This window comes from Parambassis ranga, chromosome 8 (genome assembly GCF_900634625.1).
Source record: "Parambassis ranga chromosome 8, fParRan2.1, whole genome shotgun sequence".
Classification (NCBI taxonomy): domain Eukaryota; kingdom Metazoa; phylum Chordata; class Actinopteri; family Ambassidae; genus Parambassis; species Parambassis ranga.
In genome coordinates, this window is record NC_041029.1 from 12124150 (window position 1) to 12140796 (window position 16647).

Here is a 16647-nt window from a genome sequence, read left to right on the forward strand (position 1 = left end):
TAAGCTGCTAAAAGAAAATACAGCCGCTAATAGTGGCTTTTATATTAGCTCATTATATGTTAGCAGCCATAAAGAAACAATAAATGTATGACAAAGCCCCCCAGAGTATTATAACTGCATTATTACTTTGGGTGACAAAATATCCTCGTGCACGGCCTTTACGAATGGATTGCCCCTTACGTCATCAACATCTCTTGTCCTATTTTAATTGGTTTCAACGTGTTTTCTCATTAATATGAGGTGAAATCCCCCCTCCCCCTTAACAGAGATGATTTTCTTAACAAAACCTATATGACTGCTTCAGCACTAATGGTGTGTTAGTTGAGATTTTAAACAGACTGTAAATGACTCTGTAATAACTATTAGATCCACTTTGATTACATGGTTTAAAGATTTAAAAGGTGTATGACACTGAAAAGCCAGAGCCTCATAAGTAAGCTTTATTTTAAACAGAGAATTTGACTTAAACCGATTAGGTTGTGCCTTAAAGTCAAAATACTGTTATCTATACATACAAAGTGTGCCAATTTTCAAAAGCAATATTCTATCCTAAAGCAAAGCAGTCCAGACTGAGAGTATCATCCTGTACAAACCCCCAATGAATGAAACATCCCATCAGTTTTCAGTATGAAAATGTTGACAGCAGATTGAAAACAAGCGTCCTTGTTTTTTGCAAACTGGGCAATTCTGCTGTAGTTTATCACTCAGATCAGAGAGACAGCTTTCCAAGACGAATGGCTGACTGAATGGATGTAGAGGAGAGCTGCAGCCAGCTTTGCTATACTGAGAAGAGATGATGGGTGTGCATGAGGGAGTAGGACCAAACTGGCAGGGGTTTATGCTGACTCTCCAACCATCCATCTACCACAATCTGTAGCTAATCAATCTAAAGTTAGAGACAACAGGAACAGAGAATGTAGTAAACATAAACAGTGATTGTTCTTTGCATGTTCATATAGTCAGGATTCGGACTTCTGTGTGCTTTTACAGAATACATTTTAACCCTTAAATATTGTTCCTGGACCTTGATTTAGAAGTGTCACAGATTATACAGAACCACCAACACTCCTTTTTGTTAACCCTCGACAAACAAGGAACCTGTAGAGCTTGTTCACATACATTGCACTCATGGCAAACACACAAAAATGACTGACTTCCTCTCCTAACTTGTTTAAAGCAACATGTTATTATATGCCCCCCCCCCACCACCACCCCTCCCAAAAAAGGCATTTTTCTCTCACTGCCAGGTAAAAGGCCTTCATGAAAGTGAAAAGACTATGTCATTGGCTTTGTAAACTTTTTCTCTTCTATTGTCGGTGAAACATTTAAGGTTCATTTCTGTGAAAGTTCTATTCATTTGGATGCTAAAGCTGCCCACCTCTCACCCCACAAGCATCAAGCCTCATTTTCATCTAAATAAGAATCGATCTCTCCTGCTGTGCACCATCCTCCCTTACTCACAACTCTCACGGTCACAACCCTGCTTGTCTTCTCTCTGCTTGTCCCTATGCTCTCTAGTCACTCCCTTGAATACAATCACAGGAAAATTCACCACACACCACAGAGCAGATCATAACTGCATAGCAGAGTCATTTGCTGCTTTATTATTGGCTAAGGTGGATTCTTGCTGTAATCATCAGTGAAACAAATTAAGTGTGAACATTAATAAGTGAATGGGTCCAAGAGATGGGAGTGATAGCGAACAAAGCTTTGACTGACTGGTACAATGTCAAAGCTTCGTTCTGCATCAGTGACCAAGCCAAACGCAAGTGATGGGGGTGAGTCACTGTGGGGGAGGTGCCTCCTCCTGAATGGTCAGGGGACACTGATGAAGTGAAATAGATGCAGCACCAAAAGGAGAGTAAATGTGAGGATGAGCAAATGAAAAGGACAGAATGTATATTAAAACACAAATAAGAACCAAGTTGTATGAAATCTGTTGTTTATGTTCTACTGTTATAAAAAAATACTTAAAACCTAAATTGAAAACATTTAGTGTCACTTACATATACCTAAATGTTAAAATTAAAAACTGGACTTGTTTTTGACTTTTTGTTTCAATAAGTTTCACTGAAACGTTATAAATGACAGGTGAAAGTGAAGATTCCTTTTTTTACACTAAGATATAAGATTAGAGGGAGGTTTGTGTGTGACACTTCAGCATGTCTACATTTTTCACCAGTAGAGACTATGTTTTTAAATGATTAATGGTCAAAAACTCTTATACATATCCTGAATTTATATTTAATTTTCTTAAGACATTATATCTGAAACAAACAAATCACCTTGGACAGGTTACCAGTTCTAGGATTTAGGGAGTTCCTCCCTGGGTTTATCTCATAAGGAACTTACTTTGCCCAAAGGTAAACTTCTGCTTGTTTCTTAACAGCATGCACCGTTCCAGATTTAAGAAATAAATTTATATTGATGCTCCACAGAAAAATCCACTCCTCCCATTTACATTGCTCAGTTTTACATATACAACCACTGCCACCTGCTGGACAAATACCTGAATAAGCCCTGTTACCCCTTAAGCTGCTGACTAGAATTGTTTTATTAGATGCAGAAAACATAAAACTAGAACAGATAAAAACAATTTAGACTAAAAATCACAAGACAACAAAGACAGGTATACAAGGCACATAACAATAAAAAGGGTTGTAGATGTATATACAGTTTTTACACAAGTCCCAGATGATGACACACAGCATGTCTTCTAGTCTCCCTGAATGCATAGGTTGGACACAGAAAGTACTGATGAATACAGAAAGGTCCAGTAAAGACTTTATGGCCCAATAGGGAGTATGCTACTGTATGAGCTTCATGCATAAGTCCGACAGAGCTATTTGAAGATAGGCAACTACCCCCTACAGTGACTATGTTGTTGCAGTTGATAAAGGTTTTGCCATTAGAGTCCTAAGAAGGCTGGGTGACAGATCCTGGAATCCTGCTTCAGCCGCTGGAAGTAAACAAAACTTTGGTTAATTTAGACCACGAATGCCAAAATTCTACCTATACATAGACATTAAATTTAAACGGAACCGTTACCTAATCGGCCACTGGTCTTTTTCACCAACAGCTGTGAGTGCTCATTGACAGACAAAAGCTCTCTCACCACCTTACGCCGTGTGTCCATCTAGAGGGAGAAACAGAGAGAGACAAAGCTTATAACATCTACCAAGCATAATAAAATAAATTCTGAGCAAATGGGAACTCAAATTCATTTATAAATGTTATATTTTAGTAGTGTAGTGTACATCAGCCCCTAAAATCTAAATGCTTTTTAAATGATGAATAACTTAACACTACAATATAAACATTACAACTTTCACTTTACATTTCATATGTAACATCCATACATGTAAGAGCAAAAGCAAAGCCTAGCTACTTTGTTTTACTTAAGCATTTATAAAATTAGTCAATCATATTTTCCAATGTTTCTAATATTTAAATAATGAAATAAAAATCTAATTTCCAACATACAATCGTTGCCATAGTGTGAAGCATGGGTTGCTGTCGACAGAGGAGATCACTGTAGTTAGGTTTACTCCGTATGCATTGGTACTGTGAGGACTCAGCCACAGACGTCAAGTCCAGCGACACGCCTGTCTTCTGGCCTTGCTCCACTTTCCTGTAATATGTAGTTCAGTTATTGACTAAAAACTGTGAAGACTGATACTGACACACTGTTAATGCAGAAATGGTACCATATTTTTACCTTTTCAATTCCTCTGCTTTGCTCCGGTGTTTGTTTAGCAGTTCCTCCCATGATTCACTTTCAGCCTGGAGCCTAAAACACAACCACAAGATAGATGTTTTTTTTGTTGTTGTTTTTTTTTTTAAATGCTTACCTTATTTTGTTATTAAAAGCAACATACCTGCTGATGGCTCTCTGGACTTCTTCCATGGCTCTTTGCACTGCAGGCTTACTGGAACTGAAAGCAAATAAACATAAAATAGTAAAAAAGAAGGCAAAACAAAACATATTATATAGTATATATATATAGTATAATCAAAAACGACTGCTAATTAAACACATGTACCTGGCAACACTGGAGGGGAGTTGCGATTCATTGCGTGTGCTTTTGGCCAGCGAACTCCACTCATTCTGGATGTGCTCAACTACATGGAGGAAAACCCAAAAACATAGGTTTTATGTTTCTAGGCCACACAGTTACAACACCAGGCTCCCAGGATATGGACCAAATTAAACACCAACCTTGTTTTTGAAAAGAATCCAGTGAGATGTTTGGCACTGATTGGAGCATAGATCGAGTTCTTTCTACTGCCAGCTAGACAAAAAGCAGAATAGACAGAGAACCATTAGAAACGTTTCAGAATCCTTTAATCTAATCTAACCTAACCAAGACCCTTAATGTCTTCCCTATGTTGGAAGGACTACTTAATAGGTACTACTCCTAAACATACGATTGTGTGTCAATGTGTAACTTTCAGTGAATATCGTGCCTTGTTTTGGAGTTGTTAATGATGACATTATTACTACACTTACCTTCATGGAGGCCTCCATCAATTTCTCAAGCCTCTCTTGCTGTGATAAGGATGTGCATATGTCCCTGGACAAAGCTACAGTGAACACATAAACATGTTTTAATACAGGACAAAACAAACAATTAAAATACTTTACTAACTTCCAATAGAAGTTGCCATGTCTCACCCTGATATGGGTTGGGAAGGGCAGGAAGCGAGCGTCGTGTTATGGTGGCTCTCCTCCAGGATTTCCGCCGTGCAGAAGGGCTTATCTTGTCTTCTTTTTCTGCCGATATTTCTGATTTGTCTGTCTCTGATCGGCCATCTGCATGTGCTGTCTGTATTGTGGGTGATAGACTTTCGGTACGAGGAGACTTGTGTGGAGGACCTGGGATGGGGCTTGGTGGGGAGCATCTTTTCAATGTGGGCTTCATTGACGTGTCCTTGTTGGTTTAGATTGAAGGAGATTATTCTTTTAGAGGCATTTTCTACATAAATTTACAGCTCTTTTATAAATTGTCAAACGAGCAAATGTTAAAATCTCTTACCTCATTCTTGGCATCAGGAACGGTGCAGCTTGTGCAACTACAAGAAACGTTACATACACAATTTAAGCAAAATATGTTTCAGCATATTAACTTACTGTAAAGTTTCGCTGACACGTTAGTAAGCACTGCGAACATGGAACACAACAGTAATTAGCTTTCGGCAAAGCAGTGATGGACGGCTCAACTTAGGGAACATTCAGAAAGTTAGATATTGCAAAGCTCATTTTTATGTTAGGTGTAGCATGAGATAAAAAACAAAATAGACACAAACCCGTCCCGACTATTTTCCAAATGCTTTTCCGCCATTTTTCTTTCAAATCCTTTTCGTCTAAGCGCGCCCAACAAGCCAAGCCCCTCTACGGAACTAAGCATCATGGGAAATGTAGTGTGGCGATAACAGGAAATCTTGACCACAAACAAGCCAAGTCGTCAGTGAAAATGTTTAAAATTGTTGTAGTGGTGTTAAGAGTTGGTAACTTTTACGAGCGTTAAACTTTATATGATACGATATTTTCTTAAAATTAGATTGAAATATCCCCACCATGTTTACGGAGAAGTATTCCAATGCATCATAATGTGTGGCAAGGAGGGCTTTGTGATTCATCGCCAGTGTTCTAGTTCACTACTGGATACAATTTAATGTAACCTAACTCAATCCTGATCTAGATATCAGCTCTAAATAGACTCGTTCTCGTCTTGTCATTCATTTTTTTCTTTACCACTGGTAGATAACAACCAGCCAAGCTTTTCACAAATCTATTATTATTTTCATGTGTAGTTCATTTCAGCAGGTGTGTTTCCTCTTCACATATCCCCTCATAGACATACAGTGTAAAAGTCAACAGAAAAATAGTTCAAAAAGCTGTTTTACTCATACCTTGTATTGAAAACCTTAAAATGGCATTCTAAAAAGTAGCTTTATTAAATCTGAATGGCACTGAAATAAAATATGTTTTGACCCACCCACATAATTTAATTTTTTTCACTGTAAAAAGGGGAATCAGGAGTAGGATGTGTCATTGTATGTACATAATTTTTATGATTGCATTTAGAAAAAAAGGTCTTTGGATACAGAAATATATTTTAACTGTATAACCAGGGCAGTGGTTGAAGTACCATGCACCCCAACCTTTTTCATTATCTTCAGCAGGCATAACAGTCAATAAGAAGCTTGAGCCAATTTCTCTGAAAACTACTGATGTGACATTCTCAGAGAAAATCAGTATTATGCTATTTGATGAAATATCTGCCTAGTTTTTCAATTCTTAGTTTAGAACGTGATCCACAATACAAAATAATTTCTATTAGGGTTTCTGGGACAGAGGAAGTGTGTTTAAGCTGCTGTACCTGGTTCCTCAATAAAGGTTTATATAAGTACATATCAAAATAAATAATAAACAGTCATCTGTGGCTGACATTCTGAATCAGCATATTCTGTTGTTAAGATCAGCTGGCACATATACACAAAGGTCATATAGTTGTTTTCTTATCTCCTGATGCAGAATGAAATGAATGTGTTCCTTTGTGTTCATTGCTTACTTTACCTATTCCACTCATCATATCCATCAGTACTTGACAAAACACATTGCAGACTTCAAAATTCACATATTTAAGTCTTTATAAGTCTGTTAAAGATGTTCTTCACTTTTTACAAAAATCAAGGAGGGGAATCAAAAAAATTCAAAACACTTTTGCGATTCTCTTGGAGAATGCCCCTGTTTTTGTGCCTGTATGTTTCACTCTGGCTGGCACAATCTCACACTCCTCTCAATACTGCTGTTGTCATGGCCTTTGTAGCAGTGGGAAGGGACAGATAAAGAGAGGGATATACGTAGAAAAGAGTTATGAAAAAACAGAAAGAGGATTAAAACACAGAGCAGATGAAAATATAGAAACACACATGTTAAGGAGGGGCAGAGCAGGACGAGGGAAGGGATACACAGAGTGTACAGTACTGCAAGCCATGACTGTCTGAGCTGTTCTGTGTATGCCACAGCAGCGTTCATTCTGTTCCCCCCCAAAGTCTTCTCTCCCTTTAGAGTTTGGTAGGTAAGGGCAGCGGTCACTGTTGGCACTGAGTTCAAGAAGGCAGCCTGAGAGTTCCTTTGCCCAGCAGGAACTGAAGGACACGGTCCACCAGCAGAGCGGCGACAAAGTCCACCACCAGAACCTGGGCAATTATTAATTTGAACTGCAAGGAAGAAAATGGAAAGACGGTTACCTCAAGAGGCATGTTGTTATTACAAGGCTGTTAAAACCAAACGATGATTTGTAAAATATCGGCTCACCTCAGTAGGAATTTCTACAAGCGCAAACTGTTCATTAAATTCGGGCGAGGAACCAGTTAGAAGTCCCACAATCGCTAATCCTGACAGAACAATGCTCCACAGTAGTGGTCGATTCTCGCTAAGAGACTCCATGAAGGGATGACCCTGTCACAGACAGAAATATGTTTTAGGTCTATCGCAAGCACTACAAATGATACAGCAATAACAAATAAGATGAGTACCTTGTAGTTAATGGCGAAAGTGGCCATCTGCATAGCCATTGACATTATGTACACGGTGCTGTTAATGAGGCTGGGTTCAAACTCTTTATACAGATCTATAAACTGCTCCTCTCTGCAAGAGTGAAAGAAAATGTTACAATGGTTACATCGAGGCAGCCTATTAATGAGCACATCATTCATGTGGGCATTGTGCAGATAGGTGTTACCTGCATGAAAATGAAAGAACACTCTATTATACAACCAGAACTGTTGTCTTGTTCTTTCTCAGATTTACCTGGGAGGACTTCTGCTTTGTGCCTCTTTGTAAAGGTACACCAGACTGCAGAAGTGAACAGCAAACTGCAGCAGTACAGTCATAACTGTATAAAGATTGAAGATGTTCGGTAAGGGCCGCTCTCGAGACAATGTTTTCAGTGGCTGCAAACACAAAAAGATTGAGATTCTTCATATTGTTAACAGCACAAACAATTACAACAATCAGAAAAGATCTTATTATGAATATAGATATATTCTATATATATATATATAGAAATGCTTACCTTTGACCTCGAGATGAAGAGGAAGCATCCCGCTAAGAGCAGGCCCTGCAGTGTTGCCTGGAAATCACTGAACTTGACTCCTTCGAGGTACAGCACAGACTGGCTGTAGGCCAGAACCAGGGCATTGAGAGCGAGGATCTTGAACATCTGGAGTGTTGTCACCAGAGTGCAGCGGCCTTGCTTTATTACATGGCAAACTGAAGATAAAAACAATTTCAGCAGCTGTGTGTTTGGATATTTGCAAATTGCACCAAGTTGAAATTAGAAAAATGCGGTACTCACTGCACTGTATGGAGGAGAGTTTCGAGGTGAAGGGAGCAGCAATGGATGCATCACCCAGCTTTACTACTTGTACCTGATCCTCTTCAAGTTCCCGTAAGACCTGACTAATCCTCTCCTGTTACAGTAAAAAAAAATCTTACATTCAAACCAGTACACTACAACTCTTATTTACTGGGATGCCAGGTATGCTGCATTCTGAGTGTTTACTTTTAGCAAAGACACACACCTTTTGTGCTGCCAGCTGCTCTTCTCTCTGGGCCATCACCCTCTGTCTGGCTGCTCTGGAACTCAGTTTTGCTCCTGAACTGACAGGTGGTAAAGGTCTGGGTTCTGATGTCGAGGCCTCCTTCTCTCTACCCCGTTTCTTTTTTTCAGGCATGCGCTCAGGGGCATTGGCTAACAAAGCAACACCTGGGGGAAATGAGAGAATAATTATTGTACACTCCTGTGGCCTGACATAGGGATGAATGTGTTGTCATACTGTAATAAATCATACCTATATGAGCATGTTTGAGGGCTCCCACATCATTAGTACCATCACCACACATTAGTGTCACATAACCCAGTCCCTTCAGACTGGTGATCACAAACTCCTAAAACACAATGGACAAGTAATGCATGATATTACCCATCTGTAACAGTGATTTTCTATACTTTTCAAAATTCTTCTCCTTACAACTACCCTTGTCCTCCACTTATAATGCGTCTTTTAGCTTCACTGTAATACCAGACACCATCTATCCTTACTCTGCTTTGTTTGTGATAGATCTCATTGTATTATTGATGAGCAAACAAGCCTTTGCTCTTTTACAAGAACCACACATTGTAATTTGAGATGGCACAAACATTCTCTGTTATCCAACTCCAAGGAAGCGGTTCCTTTCTAAACTTATTACATAATAATGTTTGGCCAGTTACCCATGACAACATGGCATATGAAAGAGGACCTTAAAAGATGTATTTCTTATAGTTACATTCAGTTCACTCCACACTCAAGGCAGAAATCTCAAGGACTGCTGCCATAGGACCTACCTTCTGTTTCGGGCTAACCCGGGCAAACACTCGTATATGAGGCAACAGGGTGTGGAGTAGCCGGGAATCACAGCTCAATCTGGCTAACCCCTCCCCGGTTATACACAAGTCAAACTGATGCACAAATGATGGAACAGAAGGAGGGGGTAGTGGTACACACACACTGCCATCTATGGATTCCCACTGCCACATGCCTGGAAAACAATTGTTATGTAAGCTGACAATCATCTTCTTTATTACATGAATAAGACATGTAATTCTGTATAGCGAAACTCATCTTACCCTGACTGAGGCTTTGCTGTAATATCAGAGTGTGTTCTTTCTGGATAAAGTGGAGCTCTCTGGCTACGTGGCATGCTGTTAAAGGGTTGTCGCCTGTGATCATCACCACCTAAAAGCGCAGGGAGAAGTATTAACCATCTTAAAACCACACTGTCTGAGCACATGCACAAATTTATGGCATCAGCTTTCTTACATGATGAGAAGCTTCTTGAATCTCTCTGATGACAGTCTTGCTGTCACTCTTGAGGGGGCAAGACACAACCATGAACCCAGCAAAATGCAGGTTACACTCCAGAGCATCACGATTCATCTCCCGGACCTATGTGACCCGAAAAAATAAACTTAGTTTCTGTTCCAGACACGACAGACCAGACAACGAGTGTTTTAAGAAAATAAGAACCTGCTGATGACTGAGGTGTCCCATCTCTTTGTAGCCCAAGGCCAGTACTCTAGCCCCTTCCCGTGACATTTCTCTGTGGACTTCATCATAACTCGCTGGACAATCTGCAAACTACAACCACAGCTATGTCAGGATATACCTGATTTGGCTGAAAATGCAAGAGCATGTATTAAAGATGTCCCAGCATGTACCATTCCTCTGAGTGTCTCTGGAGCGCCCTTGACCGTTGAGATGTAGCAGAGTTCAGTGGAGCCCAGTTTCTCATAGGAGGCCAAGACTGACATCCTCTTCAGTGCACTGGCAAAGTGGAAACGCTGGTGGATTTTAAGTCCCTGGGTTTTGATCCCTCGTGCGAACACCTTTTCATCTAGTCAAAGGGGCAGAAGTAACTGTAAGTATTGCGCTACTAGAAAGAAATGTACCAAAATACTAACATTTGAAGTTTAAGGTACAGTGAATATGACTAATAAATGCATACATTCTTTAAAAAATGGCCCAAAATAAACCATTATCTCTAACAAAAATATCTACAAAAAACACTAAATATTAGGCATAGGATTGTATCAAATTACAGCTACTAGATCACAACAACATTGGTGGGATGTGAAAGACCTTACTGCAAGTCACGGCCCTTTAGTTTGCATTTAGTAAAATGTCCCCCTACCTTTTGTAAGGGTCCAGTCAGCAGCAGTCAGCATGGCCTTCTCCAATGGATCTCCAACCAGCTGTCCATCATCCAGAGTGACCAGTGAGTGACAAGTGGCCACCACCCTATGTGTCTCAATAGGGATCTCAGATACAGGCATCACCTCCTTTCCCTCTCTGTCATTAAGGTAAATATGAGTCAGTACACTTAGCTAAAAAGTAACATATGTAACACATAGTCTGTATAACATAGCATAGTTTGTGCTCACAAAACTATGCTGGTTAGAGCAAATAGTGATGGTGGGCAGGGTTTACCTGAGGCCTGCTACTCCTCGTACCACCAGACTGTCACTGGTCAGAGTTCCTGTTTTATCAAAACAGCAAATCTCCACTTTCCCTGCAAATGGTATCCTAAAAGGCTCTGTACAGAATACATCTGCAGAGTAGAAAAATGAAGACTTGAATGAAACACTGCTTTGTACAAAAAGTTGTTCGAACATATATTTCACACACAGGGACACTGAAAGACATATATACTTACAAAGTTTAGCTAGGGCAATAAGAGATGTGTTCACTGCCAGAGAAAGCTCTATGGGCAGTTCTGGAGGAACTACTGAAGTGAGTATAAGCGTGCACTCCAGAAACAGCTTGTAACGGTTTCTACTGACATCCTTTGTCCCTGAGGGAATGATAAAAAGCAAACAAATTCAGATAACTTATTCCCTCACTTTATTTAAGACTTGCATAATGTCTCAAACCAGAATTCCAAGTTGATTCTGGGCCCTTACCTTCCACCCACACATAAACAGCTGCAGCAATGGCAAACACAAGGAGGAAGAGGATGAAGATGAAAGTCTCCAGGTTGTTAGCTGTCACTCTCTTCACTCCAAAGAGAATGGTCCGTAACAGTTTACCCTGGAGGCAAAGTTGACAAAACATACAAAATAAAAAGTAGAATTAAGATGTATGGTGAAAAAACAGGGGCACAGTAGTTTTAATAACTTCCTCACCTGAGACGTGTAGAATCCTGTTCTCAGTACATAGGCCACACAGCCATTGTCTACAGCTGCACATAAATGAAAAATATAAAGATTTTGATCTCATTTTGCATAAATGTAAGACAGATGTTGATTCAATACCCAAAATGTTTTCTTTAGGAAGTAAAATTAAAAGAAGAATAGGCACTCACGCTTGAGTCCAGCACTGGCTTTTAGAGGGGGGCTATGCTGGACCACTTTTGTCCCACCAGAGATGACATGGAGGCGAGAGTCAGTCTGAAGGTCCAGTATTCGCTCTGGGTCCAAGTCCTCTATTGGCTCCTGCGTACCCCATATTGTCAGTTTGACATCCAGTGACTACACAGAACTGTCATCAATATATAATATTTGTTTCTAACCTTCATCTGGGGCACAGACTCTCCAGTCAGCATGGCCTCATCCACAATGCAGCGGCCCCTGAGTAGCAGCACATCACAGGGTACCAAGTTGTCTTGGGGTGAACGTCCTACAAAAAAAAGAGAAAATACACATTTTTTACAGAGTCCCATAGTTATGGGAGGTCAGAAAAACACAGACTGTTGACTTACCTATTGAAACAATATCTCCAGGAACAAGTTCATCACTAGAAATATGTCTCCACTTCCTGTTGCGATATACCTGTCACAAGATACATGCATGAGAATTACACTGCACTGACGAGCCAAAAAATTATGGCCAACCTGTCTAAAGATTCTGCTCGTCTTCTATATGCCAACAAAACAGATCACCTAAAGCTAGAGGTGCCATGCGACATCTTAGGTGCATACTAAGTAACTGTGTAAATAACTGACTGGAAGATGCAAGATGAAAAATTTCTTTATAACTTAAACATCAGATACACAACATTTTAAATTTGACTGCACTTACCTGGATCATGTAGGGCTTGTTTCCCATGCGGCGGATCTCTGACATATTCCTCATTTGCTGTTGGACCAGGGAGGCCTCAAATGCCACCAGCATAAAGAGTGTGAAAACGCTGTAGTACCAGTACTCATCCAGACACCACAGCCCCACACAGAACACCTGATAGATGGCACAGAGAAAAAAAATCAAAACAGATAAAGGCCCTATTGCCGTATTCAAGATATTTTTGTTATACAAACAGTCCACTGTAAGCATTCACAAACCTGGAAAACAAAAAACGGAGCAGTGGCCCTTTCTCTGAAGAGTTCCAGAAAATCTGGCACCACCATCTCGGCACGGTTGGTGCCATACTGCTTCTCTGCAGCTCTGAGCTCAGTCTCCTCCTGGTAGCCACGCCATGACTGAAAGTAACCCATTGGGTTGCTGATGGGAAATGCTATTGGATGGAAACGTTTCTTTTCTTTGTGGTCAAATATGTACCGGATCTTCTGAAACTCAAATGACAGAATCTCTTCGCTGTTCTCGTCCTGTTGGCCAAAACAACAAACGCAAAGGGAAATTCAAGTTATAGTAGTTGTGGCACATAACATTATTGTACTTTATTACTTTATTAAATCCAACCTGCACAAAAACAAAAAGGTAAATACACAGATAAAAATAAAAAACAAAATGACAGCTGTTAAAGCTATAATCACTAAACATGTAAGGCAAAACCATGAGTGGGTTTCACACAGCAAGTAAGATTGAGTAATGCATAAAACATTTACTTTCGTAGGCTGAACATGTAAGTACCTGTATCATTAAAAACAACTAGAGAATTCTGAGAGGAAAAATATTAACTAACCTGGTCCCTTTGCAGCGCCACAAGCTCTGCAGACCCATTGTTTGGGGTGGGTATGACCTTTGCTAGTGTAGCCTTGTTTGGGTCTGGGTCCTGTAAATACAAGTGTACAGATAACAAATTCACACATGCTATTTTTGGTACAGCTGTGAGACTCTAAAGCACTGTCACGCTCAGAATTGTGGAGTGAATATAGATTCCAGGTGCATTGTTTGGTCTTGGATTTGACATTGAAATATATGTAAAGTCTCTTCCTCTAGTCAAAATTGCTATCGGGCAAAGATGAACAAGAGTTACACTAATATTTTACACCTGTTTTAGAAAGAAAACCAAATTCTTCCTCCATTCTTCCACTTTCTATCAATTTGTCTGAAAAACACTGAGAGAAAGACAGTAGTAGAATGACACTTCTCTTTTAGCTGGTTCACACTGCAGGTAAACCTTATTAGTGCTGTGGTTATGGTGACATTATTCAAAACCATTAAGAGGAGTTCAGAACAATCACCTGGCCTGTTAAAGTGTTCTAATGAATCACTGATTCATTAAATACACCTGAGCTCATTCTTGTCTGACCTTTACCCTCTCCGTAAAAGGTGGGAAAACAGTTGTGGCCACTAGACATATAAGCACACTATGGCAGAATTATTATTTACGTTTACCTTGGAACAAGTGAGCCAGCAATGCGCGTGCACAGACCAATAACCGGAGAGTGCTGTGAGGACGTGCGCGATCCCGATAACGGCTAACGCCAGGAGGCCTGCCTCCGGATATTCGGAAGCACCATACACTCCTAACCACACGTACAGCCAGCCTGGGTAGAGAACTGCCAAAAATGGGAGGACGGTGCCGTGTAGCAGCCGGGGCCTTCGTCTGTACAGCGTCACCGACCTCACCAGCTCATCGCCGGTTCCGCTGTCATGCTGGTTGTGGTTCACAGAAGGGGCCATTTGCAGCTCACCCGGTCCCCGGATTCCGTCTGCAACCATACTCCCGTCTTTCTTGGCGTCGTTCATCGTATGCTACTCGCCCCTCTGGCCCCCTCTATCATCCACCAGACCCCCGTCGTGTTGTAGTCGGTAGAAAAATAAATCTACACACGAAGCGGTGTACGGTACAGCCTTCAAAGCCCGTTTACTGAATCGCTCCTTCTCACACCGTCGCTTCCGCATACGTAACCACGTAAAGACACGTAATGTTCTAGCTGGCACAGCACGATTGAGCCAGAAAAGAAACAGAATTCTGCCACGCAGTTAAACTCTAACATTTGGGTAAAATTTTATATCAGTTGTAAATAAAGAAAGTTAAACTGGTGACTGAATATTTTTTTATTACGTGAATGAAAAAAAGATGCAGTCTAGCCCTTTAAAAAAATCAATCGTCATTATCTGGGCGTATTTAAAGTGTGACTGATACAAACGAAAACCAATAACATTAAAGAACGGTTTCGCAATGTATTTTTCTGTCCAATCAGATAGTAATGGATGTATTCGTAGTTCCTGCACAGACATGGTTCCACATGCTGAAGTGTTGGTGGTGTAACCTTGGATGAATATCTTCTTCGTTTGAAACAACCGAGAGCAAAATGTAAGAATTTTGTATACATCCCCTATGTCTTAAACGTACATTTTACGATCTTTGTAGTAGTATTCTCTATGTAGCTTTATTAGTAACGTTACGAATCAAACAATTCACTACAGCGTGTTACATGTAGAGTAACAGCATTTACATGATACAGATTTATTAGGTTCGTTATGGATGGGTCACTGAACTTGTCTGTAACAATGTACTCATTTATGCACATGTGTCTCCGTCCAGGCAGGCTGCAATGGATATCTCGGCAAAACACTGCCATAAAGAAATGGAGGCATATGGGTCATGTGTGGCCTCAAACCCATCAACATGGCAGCAGCAGTGTCATAAACTGAAGATGAAGGTTGGGCAGTGTACATCATCACAGTAAGACTTGTCCCCTCATTTATCACCCATATGATGTTTGCATCCTTACACACACTCACCTTTTCTGAGCATGTTTGTATCTAATTGTGTTCAGCCCCGTGATCCAAAAGATCAGACAGGACTGTTCCAAGGAATATGTGGAGTTTGACCGCTGCCTGAGAGAAAACCAGGGCAACCCTACCTCCTGCTCACCACATGTGGCTCGCTTCCTGGGCTGTGCAGAGACAGTGGACATCAGTGGACTGGGTAAGTCCTTACCGCTTACATTTTGTAAATAAAGTCACTAAATTACATCTGATCCTGCTGGATACACACACACACACACTGATGGACTCTTTTTCTCTTCTTAGCTAGTTCAGTACCTCAGCCATCGTAGCATCCAGGCACCTTGCATTGCAGGATCACACCCCCAAAGCAGCTCGGGGGTAGTTTCATGTGGATCTCAGCTTCCTGACTGAATAAATTATAGCAGATTGTTGCTGTTGTATATTTAATTACTGTATTATTTTCTTGCTCCTTGCATAAGTGTTGTACTTGTTTAAAGCATTCATACTTCTGGTGTGGTTTGTACTTTTTTAAAAAATAAATCACTTCATTAAAATTGGCATTAGAATTGTATTACTCATCAGGTGTAGTCATTCTGTTGTTTTCTGTTTTCTGTCCCTCCCACCATTGCCCTCACTATATCTGAGTCAGTGTCAAACATTAAACTGGAATGTATTGCTCCCCCACAAACTCTCCTGACTACTCAGTGACTGAGAACAGGGAGTCTGGGAAGAAAGAGGAAGGAGGAGGCTATCCAGCTCTAATCAGCAGGACTACTGAGAGAGGCAGAGGGAGGATGTTGAGTTATGAACCTTGTGACTACTAAGCAGAACAGACATTTTCTGGTTCAATTATTAAACTTCAAGGGGAGTAAATGGAGGGGAATGGATTCCTTTCTGCCAAAGTGTGTCTTTGGTTCAATCTTGCTGATGAGCAAGTGGTCACCGTGTCACCATTTATTGTATTTAGGACAAATCATGCAAGTCAAGGATGAAACTGCAGATTGTATTGAAGATTTGGCAACATTACATTCAAAGCACATAGCAGTCACTGAACAAAAAGGGTAAGATAGGAACTCATCTAATACCACACAAATAAGTTACATTCACAATATTATCACTATAAAAACACCTTGAGTCATTTATCATAGTCAAATATTATGTTATGAGCGTCACAGGC

The 16647-nt window shown here is 40.4% G+C and overlaps 3 protein-coding genes across 4 annotated transcripts; 1 reads left to right on the plus strand and 2 right to left on the minus strand.

Moving 5' to 3' along the window:
- Positions 1–2436: 2436 nt before the first annotated feature.
- Positions 2437–5377, minus strand: dsn1 (DSN1 component of MIS12 kinetochore complex). Its single transcript, XM_028413064.1, has 11 exons — positions 5308–5377; positions 5037–5073; positions 4676–4931; positions 4511–4584; positions 4220–4292; positions 4044–4122; positions 3879–3935; positions 3719–3790; positions 3484–3631; positions 3049–3136; positions 2437–2959 (listed from the first exon to the last, which is right to left on the minus strand). The coding sequence occupies exons 1-11, from the start codon at positions 5340–5342 to the stop codon at positions 2877–2879; spliced, it is 1002 nt and encodes a 333-aa protein (XP_028268865.1). The 5' UTR covers positions 5343–5377; the 3' UTR covers positions 2437–2876.
- Positions 5378–6636: 1259 nt separating this feature from the next.
- On the minus strand, positions 6637–14628 carry atp13a1 (ATPase 13A1). Of its 2 annotated transcripts, XM_028413010.1 has the most exons (25): positions 14127–14628; positions 13471–13560; positions 12890–13153; positions 12630–12785; positions 12311–12380; positions 12122–12228; positions 11915–12044; positions 11736–11791; positions 11514–11640; positions 11267–11404; positions 11041–11161; positions 10745–10902; positions 10272–10447; positions 10081–10191; positions 9874–9999; positions 9681–9789; positions 9399–9592; positions 8863–8959; positions 8593–8777; positions 8367–8481; positions 8085–8281; positions 7820–7962; positions 7546–7657; positions 7325–7468; positions 6637–7227 (listed from the first exon to the last, which is right to left on the minus strand). In XM_028413010.1, the coding sequence occupies exons 1-25, from the start codon at positions 14478–14480 to the stop codon at positions 7117–7119; spliced, it is 3591 nt and encodes a 1196-aa protein (XP_028268811.1). In that variant the 5' UTR covers positions 14481–14628; the 3' UTR covers positions 6637–7116. The 2 variants fall into 2 exon arrangements, with proteins under 2 accessions (XP_028268811.1, XP_028268812.1); XM_028413011.1 differs by lacking the exons at positions 13471–13560; positions 14127–14628 and having other exon boundaries at positions 12886–13122.
- A 274-nt stretch (positions 14629–14902) lies between these two features.
- On the plus strand, positions 14903–16026 carry chchd5 (coiled-coil-helix-coiled-coil-helix domain containing 5). Its single transcript, XM_028413080.1, has 4 exons — positions 14903–15051; positions 15283–15423; positions 15518–15669; positions 15774–16026. Coding segments are annotated over exons 1-4 (321 nt in total). The 5' UTR covers positions 14903–15049; the 3' UTR covers positions 15800–16026.
- The last annotated feature ends 621 nt before the right edge of the window (positions 16027–16647 follow it).